Genomic DNA, 19,573 nt, shown 5'->3' with positions numbered 1-19,573 from the left:
GATTGGATTATAAAGGGTCATAAATAAGGTAAGAAATAAAACGAAGGTAGTACTAAAGCATAGCCTTCTCATTTCCAAGCACTTAAACCAAACTTAGTGCTCCCAACATGCATGAAGCATATAAGGGAGATGCTCCTGCACTCATTAAACCCCAACATTTCCCCAGTGTCCCCCAATTGGAGGACTAAAAAATTGCAATAACATTATTGGTATTTCGATGTACTATAATAAAAGAAAAAAATAGGTAGTTAGGGGGGTATTCAATCCCCCGCCGCTATTCCCGACGGGGGAAATAGCGGCGGGATCCTATTCAATGCTGTCTTCCCCGACAGCATTGAACAGGGATCTCGGCAGAACGGGCCAGACTTTACAAGCTGTCAGGCAAGTTCTGCCGAGAACCGCCGGGAATTGTTGAGCTCCCGGCCGCAGTTCGACAATTTATGGCCGCACCCCCTTTTCAGGGCTCGGCAGGTGGGACATTGAATCCCGACTGCCAAGCTGCAGTCGAGACGGCCGAGAACAGGACCGGGTCACTGCTGTCAGGCCAGCCCAACAGGTTGTGTTCACTGACATGGCGGGTCAGGGGAATAAAGTGTCCTCAGGTAGGGAGAACGTGTCTGAGAACTACAGGGGTGAAATACCAAAGTTATACATTGTAATACATTGAACTAGATAGACTAACGTCTTTTTTCAGACTATACTATATAACTATATAACAGGGAGTTTACTGATAAGTTCACTGGGTAAGAGATTTCTGAGTATCTGGAATAAGGAACTGGAGGAGGGGGGATCCTAAGCATCACTGTGACTTTCTTTTGGGAACCATTCTATTGCTTAGGACACCCAAACAACTGTCCTAGCGAACCCTGAAAACAAATACACACTGCTATATTCGACAAGAGGGCCCTCATTCTGGTTGACCCGCAAAGCTGCCATCATCTAAAATAACGCCCGCACGAACACTCCATCCTCCTGCAGCCACATGATGGAGCAGCAGCGTATGACTAGTGTACCGCAATGAGGATAGTGGTATAATCCTCTAGCCACCTGTGCCCACCAATGCTCTCACCTGTACTACTGACACAACATAGCCGGGTGTGGCAGTGCCTTTCTTGCTACACAGAATGGTTTTCAGCGTTCTTACTTACTAGTCTTCCACCCCAGTCACAAGTCTCACATTAACTTCCTATAGTAATTCACCAACACTGGACGCATTCAGGGAGCATTGAAAATATTTAATGTTGCTAGAAAATAAACATTATACAGTATTATCCTCTTTTATCAAACTGTGAGATATATTCTTTCTGGCATTTTGTCGGAAAAGGATCAAATAAATTAATGTATGTACAACATATCTATTACTAAAATAACATCCGGAACCTGAAAGCCGAAATCTTGCTTAAAAAACAAACAAAAAAAGAACAGACTAAAGCTGGAATTTGACAAAAAGCGTAAAAAATAATAATTTGGCGGTAAATGCACAGCCCCAAATAGCGAGGAAAGAAAAAGCTTTAAAGATTTAGCACCAAAATGTGTCATGAGCTGTTAAATGTTGTAAAGAGAAAATAAACTCCACCAACTGTTCCCTAGTTTTGAAAGCTGGTTTCATGGTTACAAGTGATGCAAGTGCACTGTACAGCCGGGAACACCAACTGGCGCTCGGCTAGTAATGGGTCAGCTCTGTAGGAAACTGAAGGCCGCAAGCTTCACAGACCAGATCAAGTTCTCCGTTTATTCTTGTATGCTCCTTCTCTACAACCAACTCTTTAATAAGAGTTTATTGACAATGCAGGAGTGGGGAGATGCCATACACCTTGCAGGAATTATCGCAGATCCATGACAATGACGTCCTGATCACAGACTGTAGTGTGGCTGCTGGCCTGTAGGGGGAGACGGAGAGAGGGATTATGTTAACGGTACATAGACTGGTATGGGTCACCCAATATAGGTTGACCGGCATTGGGGTCGACAAATGAAATAAGTTGACATGGCTAAGGGTCGACAGGGTTGGAAGGTCGACACAAGCATTAAGTCGAGAATGAGTCAAAAGATCGACATGAGTTTTTCACATTTTTTTTAGTCGACTTGTTCCGACATGCAGTATTTCATACCCTACCGGATGGAGAATATAATAGTGTGCCCAAAGCATGGCAGCGCACCGAGGGGACGCGGTACACTGTTACGGTGCCCATATCGACTTTGGGACAACCCCCCTAAAAACTCATATTAACCTTTTGAATGTCCACCTTACCAATGTCAACCTAATGTTTGTATCAACCTTCTAACCTACTCATGTGTCAACCTAATTTCATGTGTCGATCTAAGTAATCCCTGCCGACCTTTAGTGTTCGATCTAATGTTGGTCGACATTTATAGTGTCGACTCTATGACCCTTACCCATTATTATATATATGGCACATAAGATGAAAGAGGCGAACATAATATCTTCTAACACTAACCTCTCACAGTTCAGACAGGCACAGATTTATGTATGTAAAAAGGAATACAGGATGACGGAAATCCAAGCAATGCACATTACTGGCTTCTGCCTCTCAGCTCCTTACAGATGTGCAAGCCATGGCACTGCTGGGTGGCCTGAGACTCATCTCACTGCCACAACTGGATCCTCCTCTAAAGGCCCCCATACACCCCCCATACACTAGGGTGACTTGTCCTTAGGACAAGTTGCCCCCGACTTCCCCCTGAGCTTCCCCGGCTGCTCCCCGTGCCATTTTTTACATGTGATAAATCGTCTCAATTTATCACATGTAAAAAACCCGGGGAGCAGGGGGGGGGGGGGGGGGGCTACAGAGCAGGGCTGCTGGTGGGAGCAGGGGGGGGGGGGCTGGGGACGCTGCGGGGGACACAGGCGGCACAGAGCCGGGCAGAGGGAGCCGGGAGCTGTCAGTGCTAGAAAAAAAAGCCTATACAATGAATGGGCAGCCTGTGATTGGCTGAGCGCTCTCTCAGCCAATTGCTGACTGGCTGAGAGAGCGCTCAGCCAATCACAGGCCGCCCATTCATTGTATGGGCTTTTTTTTTTTATTCAGTACTGAAGCTCCCAGCTCCCCCTGCCCGGCTCTATGCCGCCTGTGTCCCCCGCAGCGTCCCCAGCCCCCCCTGCTCCCTCCACCGCCGCGCCGCCCCACTAGGTCCCAAGTCGGGTGGTCGGACGTGCAGCAGGTCCGACCACCCGACGCAGATCCGATGCGCACGGGACCGCGCATCGGATCTGAGGGGACATCAAAACTAGCCGATTTTGGTCCGGTTTCGGCCAGATCCGACTGATCTGGCCGAAATCTGACCAAAATCGGCTAGTGTATGGGGGCCTTTAGTGGCCAGACCAATCCCACATTCCTCTACCTGTTTTCTGGTCTTCCTTAAGCCAACAGATGTTATGATTTTTTGAGGTGTAATAAGTAGAATATTCTTTGGGGACCAAATTGAAGATATATTATACTTGTGAAATACACTTTTTCGCTTGCTCTTCTTTATATAAAAATTTTCAAGTAGAAAATATTCAATAGTTCTTGCTGGTATATTTACAACTAATAAGAAATAAGATTGTGGAGTTACAATTTCTGTGTCAGAGAAATGCAATGACTGCAGTGCCATCTAGTGGCCCAAAGGCAGAACGGTGACACTGTAAAGGCCCATACTCACTAGAAGATTATATTTCCAATCTGGAAATTTTGGGGAGCAAAAGGGACAATTGACCATTTGCTCCTAAATATGTAAAACAGACAAAAATAATCTTTCAGACAAATTAGTTAAATCCATTTATGCAGATGATGGCTTTTGTCCATTTTCCATCTTTTGGGAGCAAATGGTTGATTGTAATTTGTTCTCTAAAAATTCCAGATTTGCATTCCAACCAGCCAGATTGGAAAAATAATCTTCTTGTGTGTATGGGCCTTAACGAAGACACTGGAGCTTTTGGAGAGAAATAACACGCAACATGGTTTTCCCCTGAATGATCACAGGATTTACACCAGGTCAACAACTCCTCAGATTTTTTTGATCGGGATGAGAATCAGGCCAAATTTTCGGCCAGAGGAAGGTCCCAAAAATCTCTATTTTTTTTTTTTAGTTACTTCGGCCGGGGGAGAAAAATTGGGTTTACCCACACGATACCTGATTTTGACACCTGGACACATGGTCAGATTATGGAAATGGCACAGACACTGATCAATATCAGGAGTCTTAACCAATCAGATAATCGTAGTGCATGTTTGTAAGAAATAATTCTCATTTATTGGCCAACCACTGAAACAATTATTCATACACACACACTAAATCCGGCCGATCACCCAATTATTGGCAAACCTGGTCAATAATTGTATAGTGTATATACTTAGCTAAACAACCAGGTCATGGTTGCACTCTGGAATTCACATTGTTGCAGTGTATGAAGGACAACTCACACAGAACAGAGGGGGATCTTTGCAGTGCGGGTGAAAGCCTTTCTCGCGACAGTCACCAATCTCTTTCATGCCATAGTCCGTCAGTTTGAAAATTCCCGTTCTGTAATACAAGAGGTCACATTTATGTTTATTACTGAATCTGATCCAGCATCTGTAATGATTGAATCTATCACATCAAAACTGAAAATGACTAAAACAATCCATGTTCATTTGTAAATGTTTGATTCTGGGGAGTATCTTTTACTATTTCTCAGTTTGTCAAAGCCACCGATTTATTATTAATTCTTATTGCCGCTTTAAAACTATTGATTTGGCAAGCGTGATGGGTAGTAAATAAGCCCTGGGATTCTCCAGAATCTCACAAGCAGTAAATCGCCTTGTGGCACATTTACAAAACAATTTTTGACCAATTGGGTTTGACCTCAAAAAAGAATGTGTCACAGGCCCTTGCGCTTAATATAAAGTAGACATGCTCTACCCCAAAGGTTCTTAAACTTGGTCCTCAGGATCGCAAACAGTTTATTACCAGTCATTTATATTCCACAGCGCTTTACAGAGAATATTTAGCCATTCACATCAGTACCTCAGAGGGTGTTTACAATCCGTAGTCCCTACCATATGTACACGCACACAAGCACATTCAATCTAAGGTTAATTTTTGTTGGGATTGTGGGAGAAAACTGGAGTACCCAGAGGAAACCCATACAAGCACGGTGAGAGCATATTCAACTCCTTGTGCTGGCCCTAAAGCAAAACCCTCCCGTTATTGGTTCTTTAACAAGTAGTCTGGAAGCAGTGTTACTTCATAATGGCCCTTATTCTAGTTGAATCGGACGGATGCGTATTTTGGACAGGAAACAAGTGTTCTTAGCCCCGCCACACATATGGATCGCTCACACCGTCCGAATGCGGTAAGACGCTGACCAAACGGACCTTGAGTGGATGTTTCATGTGAACACCTCCTCCATCTGTGGGGACCTCCCCCATTCTCCAATGATGGACTGAGCGGTCAGGCTCCAGACCACATTTTTCCGTATGAAAGCAGGGATATGAGCAGGCAGCTGACATCTGGCTATGTCAGTTGTCCTCCCCCCCACACATGCGTCACGGCCGCATTACCATATGTACGCACAGCGTTTTCATGGTAATGGCCAAACAGCCCTTCACGCCCCTCTCCACCCCCTGCTCGGATGGTTCCGTACGATTGTTTTCTGCATGGACCTCACACCGTATTCGGACGTGCGAGGCGTTCGCACATGTGCAGATACGCCACTGCACGTGCGCAAACACCAATTAAGTTAAGCAATTTACATATTAATCAAAACACAGCAGTCTCTAAACATTTAAATATATTATAAAGACATTTGTGTGTGATGCAGCTAAAATATTCCAGATAAAACAGAGGACTATAAAGGTAAAGAAAATAATAGAAGAATGAAGTACGCACTCCTGGAACTTTGGGGAGCAGACGATGGCGATAGATTCTGGCAGCATCATCTGGTATGAGCAGTGAGTGTGCAGGTCAACACTGGAAAGGAAGGCCGTCTGCGTGGGATGCGTCTGCAAAAGCGGAGAGGAAGGGTTACTGCTGACCTGCAGGGCGATCTTCCTGCCATATACATCATCAATTCTCACACCTGTCCTTCAGGCCTCTCCTGCACGGCATGTTTCAATGGGATTCAAACACATGTGCTACCCGAAGCCTGAGAACCTCTGCTTGCAATATTCTCTGTTCTTCAACCTCATATGCCTATTTGTATCACTTCTAATATATATCAAGTGACGCAGCTCTCTGTGATAACTAAACAATAATTACAACACAATTCGGAAAGGATGGTGGACGCCACTTGGCGCTCCCTCCAAGGTTCAAAATGAGAAAGAGTTCAGAAGGATTAATCCCTGTCATGGAGGTAATGTAGTCACATTGACTGCTTTATCTTACACCTGGAAGATGGTCCTCAAGGTCCGATAAATAGGTGGAGCGTGGTATAAAACAATACTATTTGCAGTGGGATCTAAATCGCAACCAGCGTATAAAAGAGTGTTAGACTCTAAAATCAACTATGCATAAGGGGGAGAGGGGGTTACCCAAAACTCTTACAAAGTTGGAGAGGATAAAGTATATCAAGGTATCCTTATATATATATATATATATATATATATATATATATATATTTTTTTTTTTTTAATGTATTGGTTTTGAATGCGTACCCTGACTTACAATGTGCAGGTTTTGGAGACTAATATAAAGGTATCTTTAAAAACTTCTAATAAGGTGTACGTACTGGTATTCACAGTGGAACTTTGCAACCCACATGTATAGCAGTTTCTTTTTACTACAGTTTAAAGTAGGTAGTAAGTCCAATTGAAAGGACTAACTATCCAGTTTTGGGTTTTTGTTTTTTATTGTGTAATGGAACCATTTAGATCGATAAAATCTGTCTTTTGTTTTTATACCATGTTATTTGTTTTATGCCATGTGTTAACTTGTTTTTGTGCCAAATAAAACGCTTTTCTACCATTAGACTGCTTACTTTTAACTGAAGGAAAAATAAACTGAGTACCGATACGCACACCATATGAGAAATTTCTAAAGATACCTTAATATGAGTCTCCAAAACTTGCATAATGTAAGTCAGGGTACACGTTGAAAACTGATATATTTTGAAAAAAAATTGGACAAAGACACCTTGATATACTTCCCCCTCACCAATTTTGGGTGAGTTTTGGGTTCCATCCCCCTCTTTAATAGTGGATTTTGGAGACTTACACACTTGTATGCACTGATTAAGATTTTGGGGGAAATTTACTAAAGGAAATTTGTAAAAAATAGGTGTATTTGTATCCAGAAATACACTTATTTTTGACATTTACTATCCCGAAAATACGGCAATTCGTATTGATAGCACATCAATACGAATACGAATTTACGTATTTTCGGGATAGTGAATGTCAAAAATAAGTATTTATGGATACAAATACACCTATTTTTTTTACAAATTTCCTTTAGTAAATTTTCCCCTTAACTCCCACTACACATGGTTTTCTTTCATCTTTTTTTTTTTTTTTTCTAGCACGACCCACCTATTTATCAGACCAGGAGGACCGTCTTCTAGGTGCAAGAAAAAGCGGTTCAACACGACTACATTACCTCTACGACAGGGATGTATACTTTCTAATTCTTTCTCATTTTGAACCAAGGAAGAAGCATCAAATGGCATACACCATCTTTTCAGATTGTGATTTTTTTTGTGGGTCACAAGCGATAAACCCTACTGTGTATCATCCACTGGCAGATCCTTTTTGAAACACTTGTATCCTCCAAAACTTACATAATAATTACAACCCATACACAGTGCATGCATCTCTTTATATACACCCAACCATGGCGAATACCCATCAGTATTATTTATCTCCTTTTTCTGACATGGACTCTAACATCAGAGCACTACTAATCTAAAATGGACCATAAATGGCATATGCTCGATATGTGAGTGTCCGCAGTCACTAGCGTTATCGCCCAGTTGGCTCTGCAGCAGAGGTGAATGGGAGATATCAATAGCGGATTAGTTCTATGTAAATGAAGGACAGAAGGATATGACTTCCTGGTTCTGAGGTGTTAAATGTCAGTAGACTGCTAAAGGGTTACCAGCCATACTCTGAAATTACAAATATCCATTCAAGATACCTCTAGCGACTGATCTGGTAGTGCAATGCAGTAAGATATAGGCGGCTTGTCAGCCTTTTCATTACACAAATCGGTATTTTGCTGACAATGTGTATTTTAGCATTTTAAAGTTGAATATCCAGATTTTGCTCCAGATCCCCTGGGGCCAGACTTGCAGGCAAGACCAAACAAGCCGCATCTAAAGATCTTTAGCAAACTGTGCATACGTCACCGATTATATAGGCATCTTTGACAACTTAAGTATTCATTGAGCCATACATATCTTAAACCAGATTCGATTGTCATATCAAACCAAATCTCTGCTGATCGTGCCCATTAAGGTCAGGTTTTGACATGAATAGCTACTAAACTTGAGCAAACTAACAGGCGTCCTGTTTGCGAACTGAAATGTTGATGCTGGCAGCCTGATGCGCCCAAACAGAGCTACATTTGAACAGCTTCATTTGGCGCCCTCTAGTGGTTGCTGGCGGTGCAAACAATTGAATCTAGCCCTTAGTCTTTTCTCTGCAACCACTAAATGGGCAATTATGAGCAAAAATGCAAACAGGCAGGAAAATAATATCGTGTGGGTGTGTGTGTGTGTGTGTGGGTGGTGTGGTCATGTAGCCAAAGTTACTTACTATTTTTCTGTCGTGTGTATACATAGAGCATGGCCATTTCAGATAGATCTATACCTGGAATAGGGTAGGTATAAATGCCAATGGTAATGACAGGTACTCATGTGGACAGAAAGCATGAGACATCAAATAAAAAGTCTCAGAAGACATTCCACTCCCTTACAAAAGACCCAGAATCAGGGCCGTGGTCCCCAGGTATGCCACTGATCGGAACACTAGTACACAAAGTAAGATCAAACCGTAATGGATAGAAGAGAAGGGCTTGGTGGGTGACATACATGTATCCAGCCCAGAGTGATAAGTCCGTACTGGTCCTGGATAAGAAATAAGTCCTCCTCGTTCTCTGTGTTGCAGTAATCGGGACCTCCACACTGTTTGGGCACAATGACGTGAGTGATGGTAAATTCATTCTGCAACTACAAAATAAGCATTACAGCCAGATTAGATCCATAAAATTGGAGAGAACAAAATCACCTAAAGGAAAGCAGACCAAAAGTGTGCCAATATCAGATTGAAGCTCATCCTTATATTTGCCAGAGTGATGTCACCCAATCCTAGTTAATGATCACTTGAATTGTGATGATGTGTACAATATAGTGTTCACTCTTGCACCCTGCGTCTTTCAAAACCCATGTAGATCTTCTTTTCTGCATAGGGTCGCTCTTTGATTGGTGCATCTGGCACACTCTGGTCTATACCTCAGCATTTAAATACAGACCAAATAGGGCTAGAAACACCACAGCAGACAGCAATACCTCAGGCAGCAGAGAACTACAGTACAGTACATAAAATGAACACTACAATATAATACTAATTTATATTTTGTCATAATCTGAATCATTAACTGGACCAGTTGTCACTTACTGTATGTCCAGTTAAGGATCACCCTTATAAATGACTTACGTCTAAAGTCATATTTCTATACGGTAGAGACTGCACCTCTATAGACACATAGACTAATCTCTACCACTCATGTGACATCAGCTGCCCACCACAAGCAGGCATCGCCATGCCTGCAGGGGAATGACCCGCGTTCCCCTGCTCCAGGCCCCTGCCCGCCTCCTTACCTCCCACTACGGAGCGTACAGCTCGCCAAAGCCGTTCGCACCAGAGGTTTGCATATGTGCATATTCTTGCATGCGCAAACCCCGAACACCATGGATGGGGACGAATTCGGCCCAGTAACTAATGTGTCTGAATTGGCCCCTTAGTTGGAAAGCGGAGATTATATTGACATTTGCTTACCAGCTTCCCACACAGGCTCCCGCAGGTCTCTACCCCTCGCTGCGTGTTGGCCTCTGCCAATCTCAGAAATCTCACGCACACATCCCGAGGAATCCTTACATGGCGCAGACCATCAGTGGACACAGCTGTGGACACATATCAAGAGAGAACCATAAACAGTTGTTGCATTTTTCTGAATCAACTGGACAAACACCCCGGTATTCTCCATATAAATACCTCTCACTGTATCTATCACACATCATCGGTGTAAATAAAAGCTGAGAAAGTCTAAATATTATTCTGTTTACATAAAGGCTACAATGCGCAGTCTCACCTGCACACAGCCATACTTCTGTACTTCCTTTGGAAATTGCTGACTACGGATAAATGGCACACTTATTACCTACTCATTTTATGTACCATTTTATAAACATTTTCTACAGATGAAATGTTCTGAATTTGATCATACATTCCCCGGGATTCTGGAAATGTCTCTTCCCCAATCACAAGCAACAATGCACTAAGTTGTGGTAAACCCCACTTTAGGCAAGGCCACACGCAATGCAATATAACTGCATGTGAGGTACCAAAATACCACAGTGATCATAAGGCAACCCATAGGACCATCAGGTCTAACAGTAAATATTGTGGGATGATAACTGCTAAGCATGTGTATAGTCATCCTTTGATATACTAAAATAAACTTTTGTTAATACAATCTATTAATTATACTGCTTTCAGACCGCAAACGCAGGGTCGCACCGGTGCGACCCTGCATGTGCGGTCTTTTCAGTTTGCATCGACGAACCGGCAACATGGCAACAAACCGGTAAGAACCCTTCTTTTTACCCGGTTCGAATTGCTGGTAACCCCTTTCACATAGCACAAATTACCGGGTCGAACCAACAAGAAATCAGCATGAACCCGGCAATTTTGTACAATGTGAAAGGGGTATAAGTGAGGTGGCGGTATAAAGAGAAAGCAGTATAAAACATAAAATAATTGTAGCATATGCAAATTCTATACTTAGTTCTCATTTATAGTATAGTTATTATTATTTAGACTAAGCATATAGGCCCCTAATGTATTCCATATTGCTATAACCTGCAGCGTTCCCCACTTACAGCCTTCATGATGACTGACAGACGATGGCTTCAGAGTCCGATCTACAACAGGTGGTCGGGGCAGGACAGTGTCATTTGTAGGGGGCGGAGGGATAATAGGGGGAGCATTGACCCCTGGAATGAGGGGCCCTCCAGGCGTCTGTGAACTGGAGTTGTCAGTGGAGAACTGGTGTAGGATCTGTAGCCGCTCGTTCTCCAGTTCCTTCCTTCTTATCATCTCTTCAAAGACCTGGAGCTGTTCCTGTTGCTCCTGCTGCTGTTTCATAAGTGCCACCCGCTGTTTCTCTGCTTCCAGCTGCTGCTGCAGTGCCAGGTGGCGGGCACACTCTTCTTCCTCGCATTTCTAAATCAATGAAACCAAACAGTGTCACCAGCCTGTCACATTATACTGCGCATCGCAAAGAAACGTTTCAGCCTATAACTCACCTTCCTCTCCAGAAACTCAGCGTACTCTTTTCCATATCGCTTGTGTAGCTCTTTCTTTAGCTCTTCTGCTTTAGGGAAGGCCACTTCCTTTAGTTTCTACAAGAGAAGGATTAAATTCAGCGCTCTCTAGACAGACCTGAGAACAGCCTGTGCTTCCAGATAAGCCTCCTCACCTTCAGCGTTTCCTTCTTCTCTGGAGCACTGGCGGTTTTATAGTCCCGGTGTTTCGGAAGCCTTTCTATAAACAACCTAAGAATAACCAAGAAAAAATAAAATCAACTGAGTTTGATCGGTCTTCTGTTTTCCAGTGAGTCATGGACTGGCCTGCAGGAGAGACTCAACGCCAAGGTGACTTCTAATATAGATATGGTACATACATCCCAAAACATGGATCAAGGCATATCGCTGGAACATACCTACCTAAGACATATCAACTGTTCAACTAAACAGCCGATACATCGGCCAGTATGTACCCAGTTTTCGATTGGGTTCGCATATTTCAGATGCGGCCTTTTTGAGGATGTTATAGGAATGCTTCCTTCTGACAACCTACCCTTCCATGTGGAGTATTTTTCTGCTTAAGCAACACTACTCAATAGTCATGTATGCAGTCATCTCTTAGGAGACCTCCCCAGTGGATACTGTATTTTGTATGGTCGGCACATAATCATCAGGACTGCAGGTCTCCACTAGACACCCCTTGGTCTTGTGACCCTTGCACAGAAGGTTTATGCCCCGCTGGAATAACGCTTATCGGCAAACACCAAGCTGACATCCATGGCGGCTACTTCCAAGTGGTTCTCTGACATCTGCAGTGGTCACCACTCACTGGCCAACTGTCATTCCGGACCAACAGTAGTGGGATGTACAGTGGTAAGAAATAAGGGACCTTGCACCTGAACCGTGAAACGGTCTATCATTGCAGCAAATTATATGCCTTTACTCCTGTGGGTCCATTAACATCAGGATCACTTATTAGTTAACTGTTCATACGCCACCTTGACTGTGATCATTAAACATCGGGGAAGGTCGAGCATAATGCTATAAACAACACGCTAAGAAACTAGCTCATTAAATGTGGAGGAGAATATGTCCATTGCTTACTTAATGAATTACATTTATTTACACAGGAGTGCCAAGGTGTTTTTTGGGTGGGTCTCTGGCGTCAGCCATGACCACTTCCAGACAGTTTCTTTAGCAGATTAGAGGAAGCCATAAACTATAGTGCATACACAAGGTTCTATTCCGTTTTGACTAGATTTGGACTGTTCTGAAGTTTTTTTTTCACTAGTCTCCATTCGATTCACTATTCGATTTGCACTATTCAATTTCAATTCGATCTCACAGTGTTCCTGATCCTTCAGACAAGAGTTTGAAATTGAATCTGGATCGAATCGAATGCAGCAGTGAACACATTATAGTGGGTACACACGATGCGATTTTGCTTGTGATTCGATTAGGATTGATTCGAATGGTACGTAAAATGCATTCGACTTGACTATATAGTACACATCTGTACTATATATTCTTGCCTAACAAAACTATTATTCTACTAGATTTACACTACACAGAAGCACGCATTGGAATCAAATCTGCATCGAATGTAGAAAAAACATTAGATGCCCATTTGATTTTCTATTAGATTTTATAAGCTAAATCTAATAGAAAAATTGTGAATCTCTCACTGTGTGTTTAGGTGGGTACACACGTACAGATTTTCTGTCTGATCTATCTGGTGGTAACAAAAACCTGGAAATGTATGGGAGCATATGACAATCAAAAAGTTCCACCCAAATGCAGGAAAACAGAAAAAAATATATGCTTTGATAATTTTGTTATATCAGAATGATTTAAACAATTTGTCTGACTGATCACTGTCTGTTTTCAAGTGTTTGGGAACAATTTTTTGATTGTTAGTTGCTCCCATACATTTCCAAGTTTTTGTTCCCACTAGATAGATCAGACAGAAAATCTGCACGTGTGTACGCACCTTTAGATTTGCACTAGATTAGATTTCCCCTAGAATAGATTTTTTTCTATTCAATTTTAACTACATGGCAGCGTGCACTGGGATCGAATCTGCATAAAAGCAAAATCTAATAGAAATATAGAGCACATCTCACCATGTGTACCCTCTATTATACTTAGATGTTTTGTTGTTCTGCAAATAGATCTGCTAGTGCAGTGGTTCTCAAACTGTGGGTCCCGACCTTCTCAGCATGGGGTCGCGACTCAATGTTGCTGACCATCAGGCTGATGAATTTTCTAATCTCAGTCAGTGATTCAAGGAGTCTGAACAATCTGTTGAGTTGCATGTGCTGTCTGCTGACTACACATGTGATGTGATGTGATGACCTTCTGTAGTAACTTGCTGGGGTCCAGTAATTATTTTTATTGTCTGATGGGGTCCCAGAGCAAATAGTTTGAGGACCCCTGTGCCAGTGTATCACTATTTGCAATGCATTCACAATTTTGCAAGGGGCGTTTAATTCCTTCTTTCAGGGCGGTGACTGTTTGATTGCAGGCATCTGCTTTTTCTCTAATTAGCGATTCATGCTGAATTAGGCCATTGTTCGAGTCCCCCTTGGCTGAATGAAGAGATCCCTGTTTGTGAAAGCTTACAATCTATGGGGAAGGAGTAGACTGACAAGGGTGACACAGATGGGTAAATCAGTGTGTGAGGACACAAAGTGACAGATTATAATGAGAGTGGCCCGGCTTGGATAAAGATGTGGATTTTGAGAGCCCGTTTGACGTTCTGATAGGAGAAGGGAAGAAGTTCCAGTGGACTCAAGCAGCAAAGGCAAAATATTAGATGTAGTGTTTGTTCTAGCACCCTGCACCTTCCCAAATCAATGCAGTTGATATCTGCTGTGGTGATTCTAGAACATGTCTGGTCTGCATTTCATTGGTGAAATACAGACCCTACTGTGCTAGAAGCACCACAGCAAAGAGCAACACCTGAGGCACGTAGGAGGAACTGCATGGGTTTTGGAATATGCAGGGTGCTAGAAAGAACAGTATAGAGGTGAGAATTGAAAGCACTTCAATTAGGAAAGAAAAGCAGCAGTGAACGGCAAAGCGTGATGAGGTGAGATACATATATGGGGGAAGACTATTGGGTGAGGGCTTTATAGGTGGGAGTGAGAAGTTTGAATTGGACTATATAGGGGACAGAGGCTTAGCAGAAAGGGGAGATAGTTAAGAATGGATTGCAGTGTGCAGCATACAGAGGCAGATAAGAGGAGGCTGCACTTGAGCAGAAAGAAATGCTGAGGTGACGGAACCTTTAATTCTAGAATGTAAAACACACAACTGAAACAACACTTACGTGATATATTTGTTGTACAAGATAAAAGCATTTTCCGTGTTTCCCTCCCCAGCGTACACATTGGCCATACGGATCAATTCAACACCGGATCTATAGTAACGCTTGGGAGGGATATCATGGTTGACATCCACGGACGTCCCCTTTAATACCAGAGCTCGTATCCTTTCCTCTGGAGGGAGGCTGGTATCACTGTATTCTGGCATGCTGAGATATTGGGGGGACACAGCTAGGAAACAACCAGCAGCGTAAAGTCACCATGCTGTGCACAGATCAGTAATCACATTATAAAGTGCAATTAAAAGCTCCCATTCTAAATAATAACATTTCAGTTTAGCAAAGAGACACAAGGGGCCAAATGTAATAGGGTGAGAGTTTCAGAAAGTGAGAGATTTTGGGAGAGTTTTCCCATGTTTTTTAAAGCAGCAATCAATTACACTGCAAAACCAGGTTGATTTTGCCATGTAAGTGATTGCTGCTTTAAAAAAACTCTCACTTTATTACATTTGGCCTAAGGAAGTTTAATTATTTTCCAGAAATATATCTAATCTTTCTAAATAACAATAGCTGGACAAATGTCTAGGAACACAGGAGACAAAAATACTGCATGTGACAGAGGCCCTTATTCTGGTTGGTGCGGTAATGTCCGCGTGCGTTCGTCCCGCCGATGTTTTGTGTCTGCGCATGTGCAGAGGCGTCTCTGCGCATGTGCGAGCGGGGCGTACGGCCAAATCCCGCATGAAATGTGAACACTCCGAACAGGGGGTGGAGAGGGGCGTGAAGGGCTATTTGGGCTCATTACCATATGCGTACACCCCGCGTTTCATGGGCGTTCCCATGCAAACGCTGGGCGTACGTATGGTAATGTGGCCGTGACGCACGTGTAGGGGGCGGACATATGACATCGCCGGATGTCAGCTGCCCGCCCAGATCCCTGCTTTTGCACGGAGAAATGTCCGTGTGGTCTGAGGTTGCGGGAGCTGGTGGAGCACTCGGTCCTGCATTCGATGGTCTGCGACCATCGAATGTTAGGGGAGGTTCCCTGAGATGGAGGAGGCGTATTCCGTGAAAAATACACGTGCGGTCCGTTCGGCCAGCTTCTTACCGCGTACGGACGGAGTTGGCGATCCGTATGGAAGGCGGTGTTTCGCACGCACGGTCCTGGCCGCATATTCGGATCCGGCCGCACCGATCAGAATAAGGCCCAGAGAGTGACAGGAGGTCTGTTATGTTGTACAGCTCCCATCTGACCTTAGTCATAAGCTGCCCATACACGCTGCTATGCGTGCTGTCCCGATGTGTGCTTTGAGGTGTGGGCTCCCGCGGCACCTCATCGCACAGTACAAAAAGTATGTGCTTGCATCACATTGCATCGCATTGCATGCACAACGTGTGCACAGGCAATGCAATGTGATCCGTGCTAGTACAGCACGCCCTCATAGCAGCGTGTATGAGCTGCTTTAGTACTAGAGCAGTGGTTCTTAACCTCGGTCCTCAAGGACCCCCCCCCTAACAGTGCACATTTTCCAGGTCACCTGGCAGGTGCACTCATTAGTCACTGACACATTTTAAAAGGTATCTGGACTGATCATAGAATGACTCTAGGTCGCCACTCAAAAGGTCAAAAGGGTTTAAAGGTCGACAGGGTATAAAGGTCAAGAGGTTCCAAAGCATAGTGAGCACAGCGATCCATACAAAGGGACGCGGTACACTTAGACAGTGTCCATGTCGCCCTTTGTCAACATAGACACCCTAAAAACATTAAAACCCCATGTCAACCTTTTTCCATGTTGACCTTTCCAATGCCAACATTTTGACCATTTTTGATGTCGACCTTGTGACTGTTGACCATTAGTGGTCGACCATATGATTGTAGACCTAGAGACTGTAGATGTTTTATACCATAACCTTTTGAAAGATCACAGATGGAGCAAATGATGTCACCTGTGATTCTGTGTGGAGACCTGAAAAACGTGCACTGTTGGGGTCCTTGAGGACCAAGGTTGAGAACCACTGCACTAGAGGCTCTCAATTGAAAGAACGGATGAATGTTGGGTTCTGTACAGACCAGTGAAGTGTATGCAGTTGAGCATTCTCCTGGCACCCGTCAATCCCAGATTTCTCCTTCACATTACCAGGGGGTGCAGTGTGAATAGTCACCATAGAAATCCATTTCCACAGTTTCAGGGTCCTCTTGCTCAGTGGTTCTCAACCTCAGTCCTTAAGTACCCCCAAAAGTTCATGTTTTCCAGGTCACTCAGCAAGTGCGCAGGTGTACTCATTACTCACTGACCCTCTCCTTCAGGGAGAAAATGCTCTGTTCCTGGACTTCCCTGGTAATGTATGATTGCCATCACCTGTGGGGAAACACCTTTCTTATCAATTACCTAGCTCACCACAGGTGATGGCAATCTTAAGCTGGCCATACATCAGAAAGATCGATCTTAAGATCGATTGCGCTCATGATTGTGTACAATTTCTCTTGAAATCTCCGGCAGTCCTTGGTGGTTTTTGGACACACAATCTACACACAATCGATCATACAATCAATCATACAATCCATCTACTGCATGATTGTGTACACAAGATGTGCACACAATCTGCATACAATCGATCTTACAATCAGTCATACAATCCATCTGCTGATTGATTGTATGATTATGTACATAAGATGTGCACACAATCTGCATACAATCCATCTTACAATCAGTTGAGATTGTATGATTGGGTACAATATCTTTCTGATGTATGGCCACCTATACATTACCAGGGGAGTCCAGGAACAGAGCATTTCCTCCCTCGTGGAGAGGGTCAGGTAGGCAAGCACATCACTGACACATTTTAAAAGGTGGAGCTAATTATTTCACTTGCAATTCTGCGTGGAGACCTCAAAAATGGGAACTGTTGGGGGTACTTGAGGACTGAGGTTGAGAACCACTGCTCTAACTGACATTTGAAAAAAAGCATGGTACTCTGAGGCTTGTACACGGCTGCCCCACAATGCATGAAGCATACCTCCCAACATGACCCTCTCCAGGAGGGACACAATGACCTGTTGGTGTGAATGGGGTATTACTGGACTTCTCTCTTAATTTATGAATACTATCACCTCTGTTTAAACGCCTTTCTTCTCAATTAGCATGTGTAAAACAGGTGATGGCAGTCATTAATTTAGAGCAAAGTCCAGAAATAGAGCATTCTGTCCCTCCTGGAGAAGGTCATGTTGGGAGGTATGATGAAGCACTTCGCAAACAATTCATGCACTAATATTTCTTACAAAGTCAGTGTTGCAATAGAGGACTTGCAATGTATATATACGATTCAGCACTCAACAATTACCTTGTCTGGCCTACATGTCATTTCACACCTATTAACTGGTTACAAACCAACCATTACAGATTGTAATGAAATGTGCCATAATAAATGCAGAGATGGGTGCAAAGTAAACCACCAAACCTTAGGATGATATGCACAATGGTTTTGAACCACCTCACACCCCTTCATTACTGTATGTGTCCCTCCTACGTGTAACATCACACAGCTTCTTCCCTCCCTTACTGTATGTGTCCTAGCATTTATTATAGCACTTCACATTTTTCGAACCCCTGCAGTTCCTCTTCCCTGCCTGGGGTGTTGCTCTAAGCTAGTGATGGCTAACCTTGACACTCCAGCTGTTGCTGAACTACACATCCCAGCATTCACTGCTACAGTTTTACTATTTGGTCATGCTAAAACTGATGCAGGGCATGCTGGGATGTGTAGTTCAACAACAGCTGGAGTGTCAAGGTTAGCCATCATTGCTCTAAGCTGTAGTACTTCTAACACAGGTCTGGTCTGCATATCATTGCTGAAATACAGACCACGCTGTGCTAGAAGCATCATAGCAGTAAGCGACACCATAGGCAGGGAAGAGGATCTGCACTGGTTTTGAAAGATGCAGGGAGCTACAGTGATCACTATGTGTCCCTCATTTGTGTGACATCACACAGCCTTTCCTCACACCCCATTACTGTATGTGTCCCTCCTATGTGTGATATCACACTGCCTTTCCTCATACCCCCTCATTACTGTATGTGTCCCTTCTATGTGTGACATCACAGAGTCTCTCCTCACACCCCCTCATTACTGTATGTGGGACATCCAACAGACACTCATTACAAAGATTCTCCTCACTTCATGACTCTACTACACCTGATTTCCTATACAGTTGTATAATTTGCTCCCTGACACTCCCCCTCTGCTGCCCTGCAGGCCATGCTGCCCCATTCCGCGGTGCACCCTTGTTTCCCCAAAATCCCCCATACCCTCACCTGACAGTCACTCATAGACAGCGCTGCTCAGCTGCTCACCACATACTTCCGGGTCACATGACGCTCCCGCTTCCCTCACCTCATCGTATCTGATCCTGGTCACACGGGGAGCAGCTGTGAGGGATTCGCGCGATGCTTCCGTTTCGCTGCGGCTGCGGCGGACATTTTTAATGATGGCAAAAATCTGTACGCGCACTGTTGCTATGGTAATCAGGTCACCGCATTGGGTATGGGTAAAAACCGGACCAGGACAAAACCCCCGGACCGCCGGACCAGACATCAAACTCTGCATTTTGGAGCTTGTAGCGTCCGGTCCGGGGGGTGTCCTCTCCGGGGGTGTCCTGTCTGGGGGTTCTGCCTGTGACACCTGTCACCAGGTAGAGGAGGAGGGGTAGAATAAAGTCTCCCTGTATGGTCCGGGCATGTAGCAAA

General features: G+C 43.9%; 1 protein-coding gene across 4 annotated transcripts; it reads right to left on the bottom strand.

The window, feature by feature from the left end:
- Positions 1 to 1,220: 1,220 nt before the first annotated feature.
- On the bottom strand, positions 1,221 to 19,316 carry STAMBP (STAM binding protein). 4 transcript variants are annotated; one of them, XM_083184744.1, is made up of 10 exons: positions 19,221 to 19,316; positions 14,835 to 15,060; positions 11,677 to 11,752; positions 11,504 to 11,599; positions 11,078 to 11,420; positions 9,975 to 10,099; positions 9,008 to 9,145; positions 5,872 to 5,984; positions 4,425 to 4,524; positions 1,221 to 1,880 (listed from the first exon to the last, which is right to left on the bottom strand). In XM_083184744.1, the coding sequence occupies exons 2-10, from the start codon at positions 15,035 to 15,037 to the stop codon at positions 1,824 to 1,826; spliced, it is 1,251 nt and encodes a 416-aa protein (XP_083040870.1). In that variant the 5' UTR covers positions 15,038 to 15,060; positions 19,221 to 19,316; the 3' UTR covers positions 1,221 to 1,823. The 4 variants fall into 4 exon arrangements, with proteins under 4 accessions (XP_083040870.1, XP_083040868.1, XP_083040869.1 ...); XM_083184742.1 differs by having other exon boundaries at positions 19,181 to 19,287; XM_083184743.1 differs by having other exon boundaries at positions 19,142 to 19,262.
- Positions 19,317 to 19,573: the final 257 nt, after the last annotated feature.

This window comes from Crinia signifera, chromosome 4 (assembly GCF_055691185.1).
Source record: "Crinia signifera chromosome 4, ASM5569118v1, whole genome shotgun sequence".
Taxonomy (NCBI): domain Eukaryota; kingdom Metazoa; phylum Chordata; class Amphibia; order Anura; family Myobatrachidae; genus Crinia; species Crinia signifera.
Note: the sequence above shows the minus strand (reverse complement) of the source record. Positions and strands in the feature narration are given on the sequence as shown.

Coding starts and splice junctions, on each gene's coding strand:
- STAMBP (XM_083184744.1), bottom strand. CDS start 15,037: ATGCCAGAATACAGTGATACCAGCCTCCCTCCAGAGGAAAGGATACGA. Junction 11,600..11,676: donor AGAAGAAGGAAACGCTGAAG/GTGAGGAGGCTT, acceptor CTTCTCTTGTAG/AAACTAAAGGAAGTGGCCTT. Junction 1,881..4,424: donor AAGATCCCCCTCTGTTCTGT/GTGAGTTGTCCT, acceptor CTCCCCCTACAG/GCCAGCAGCCACACTACAGT.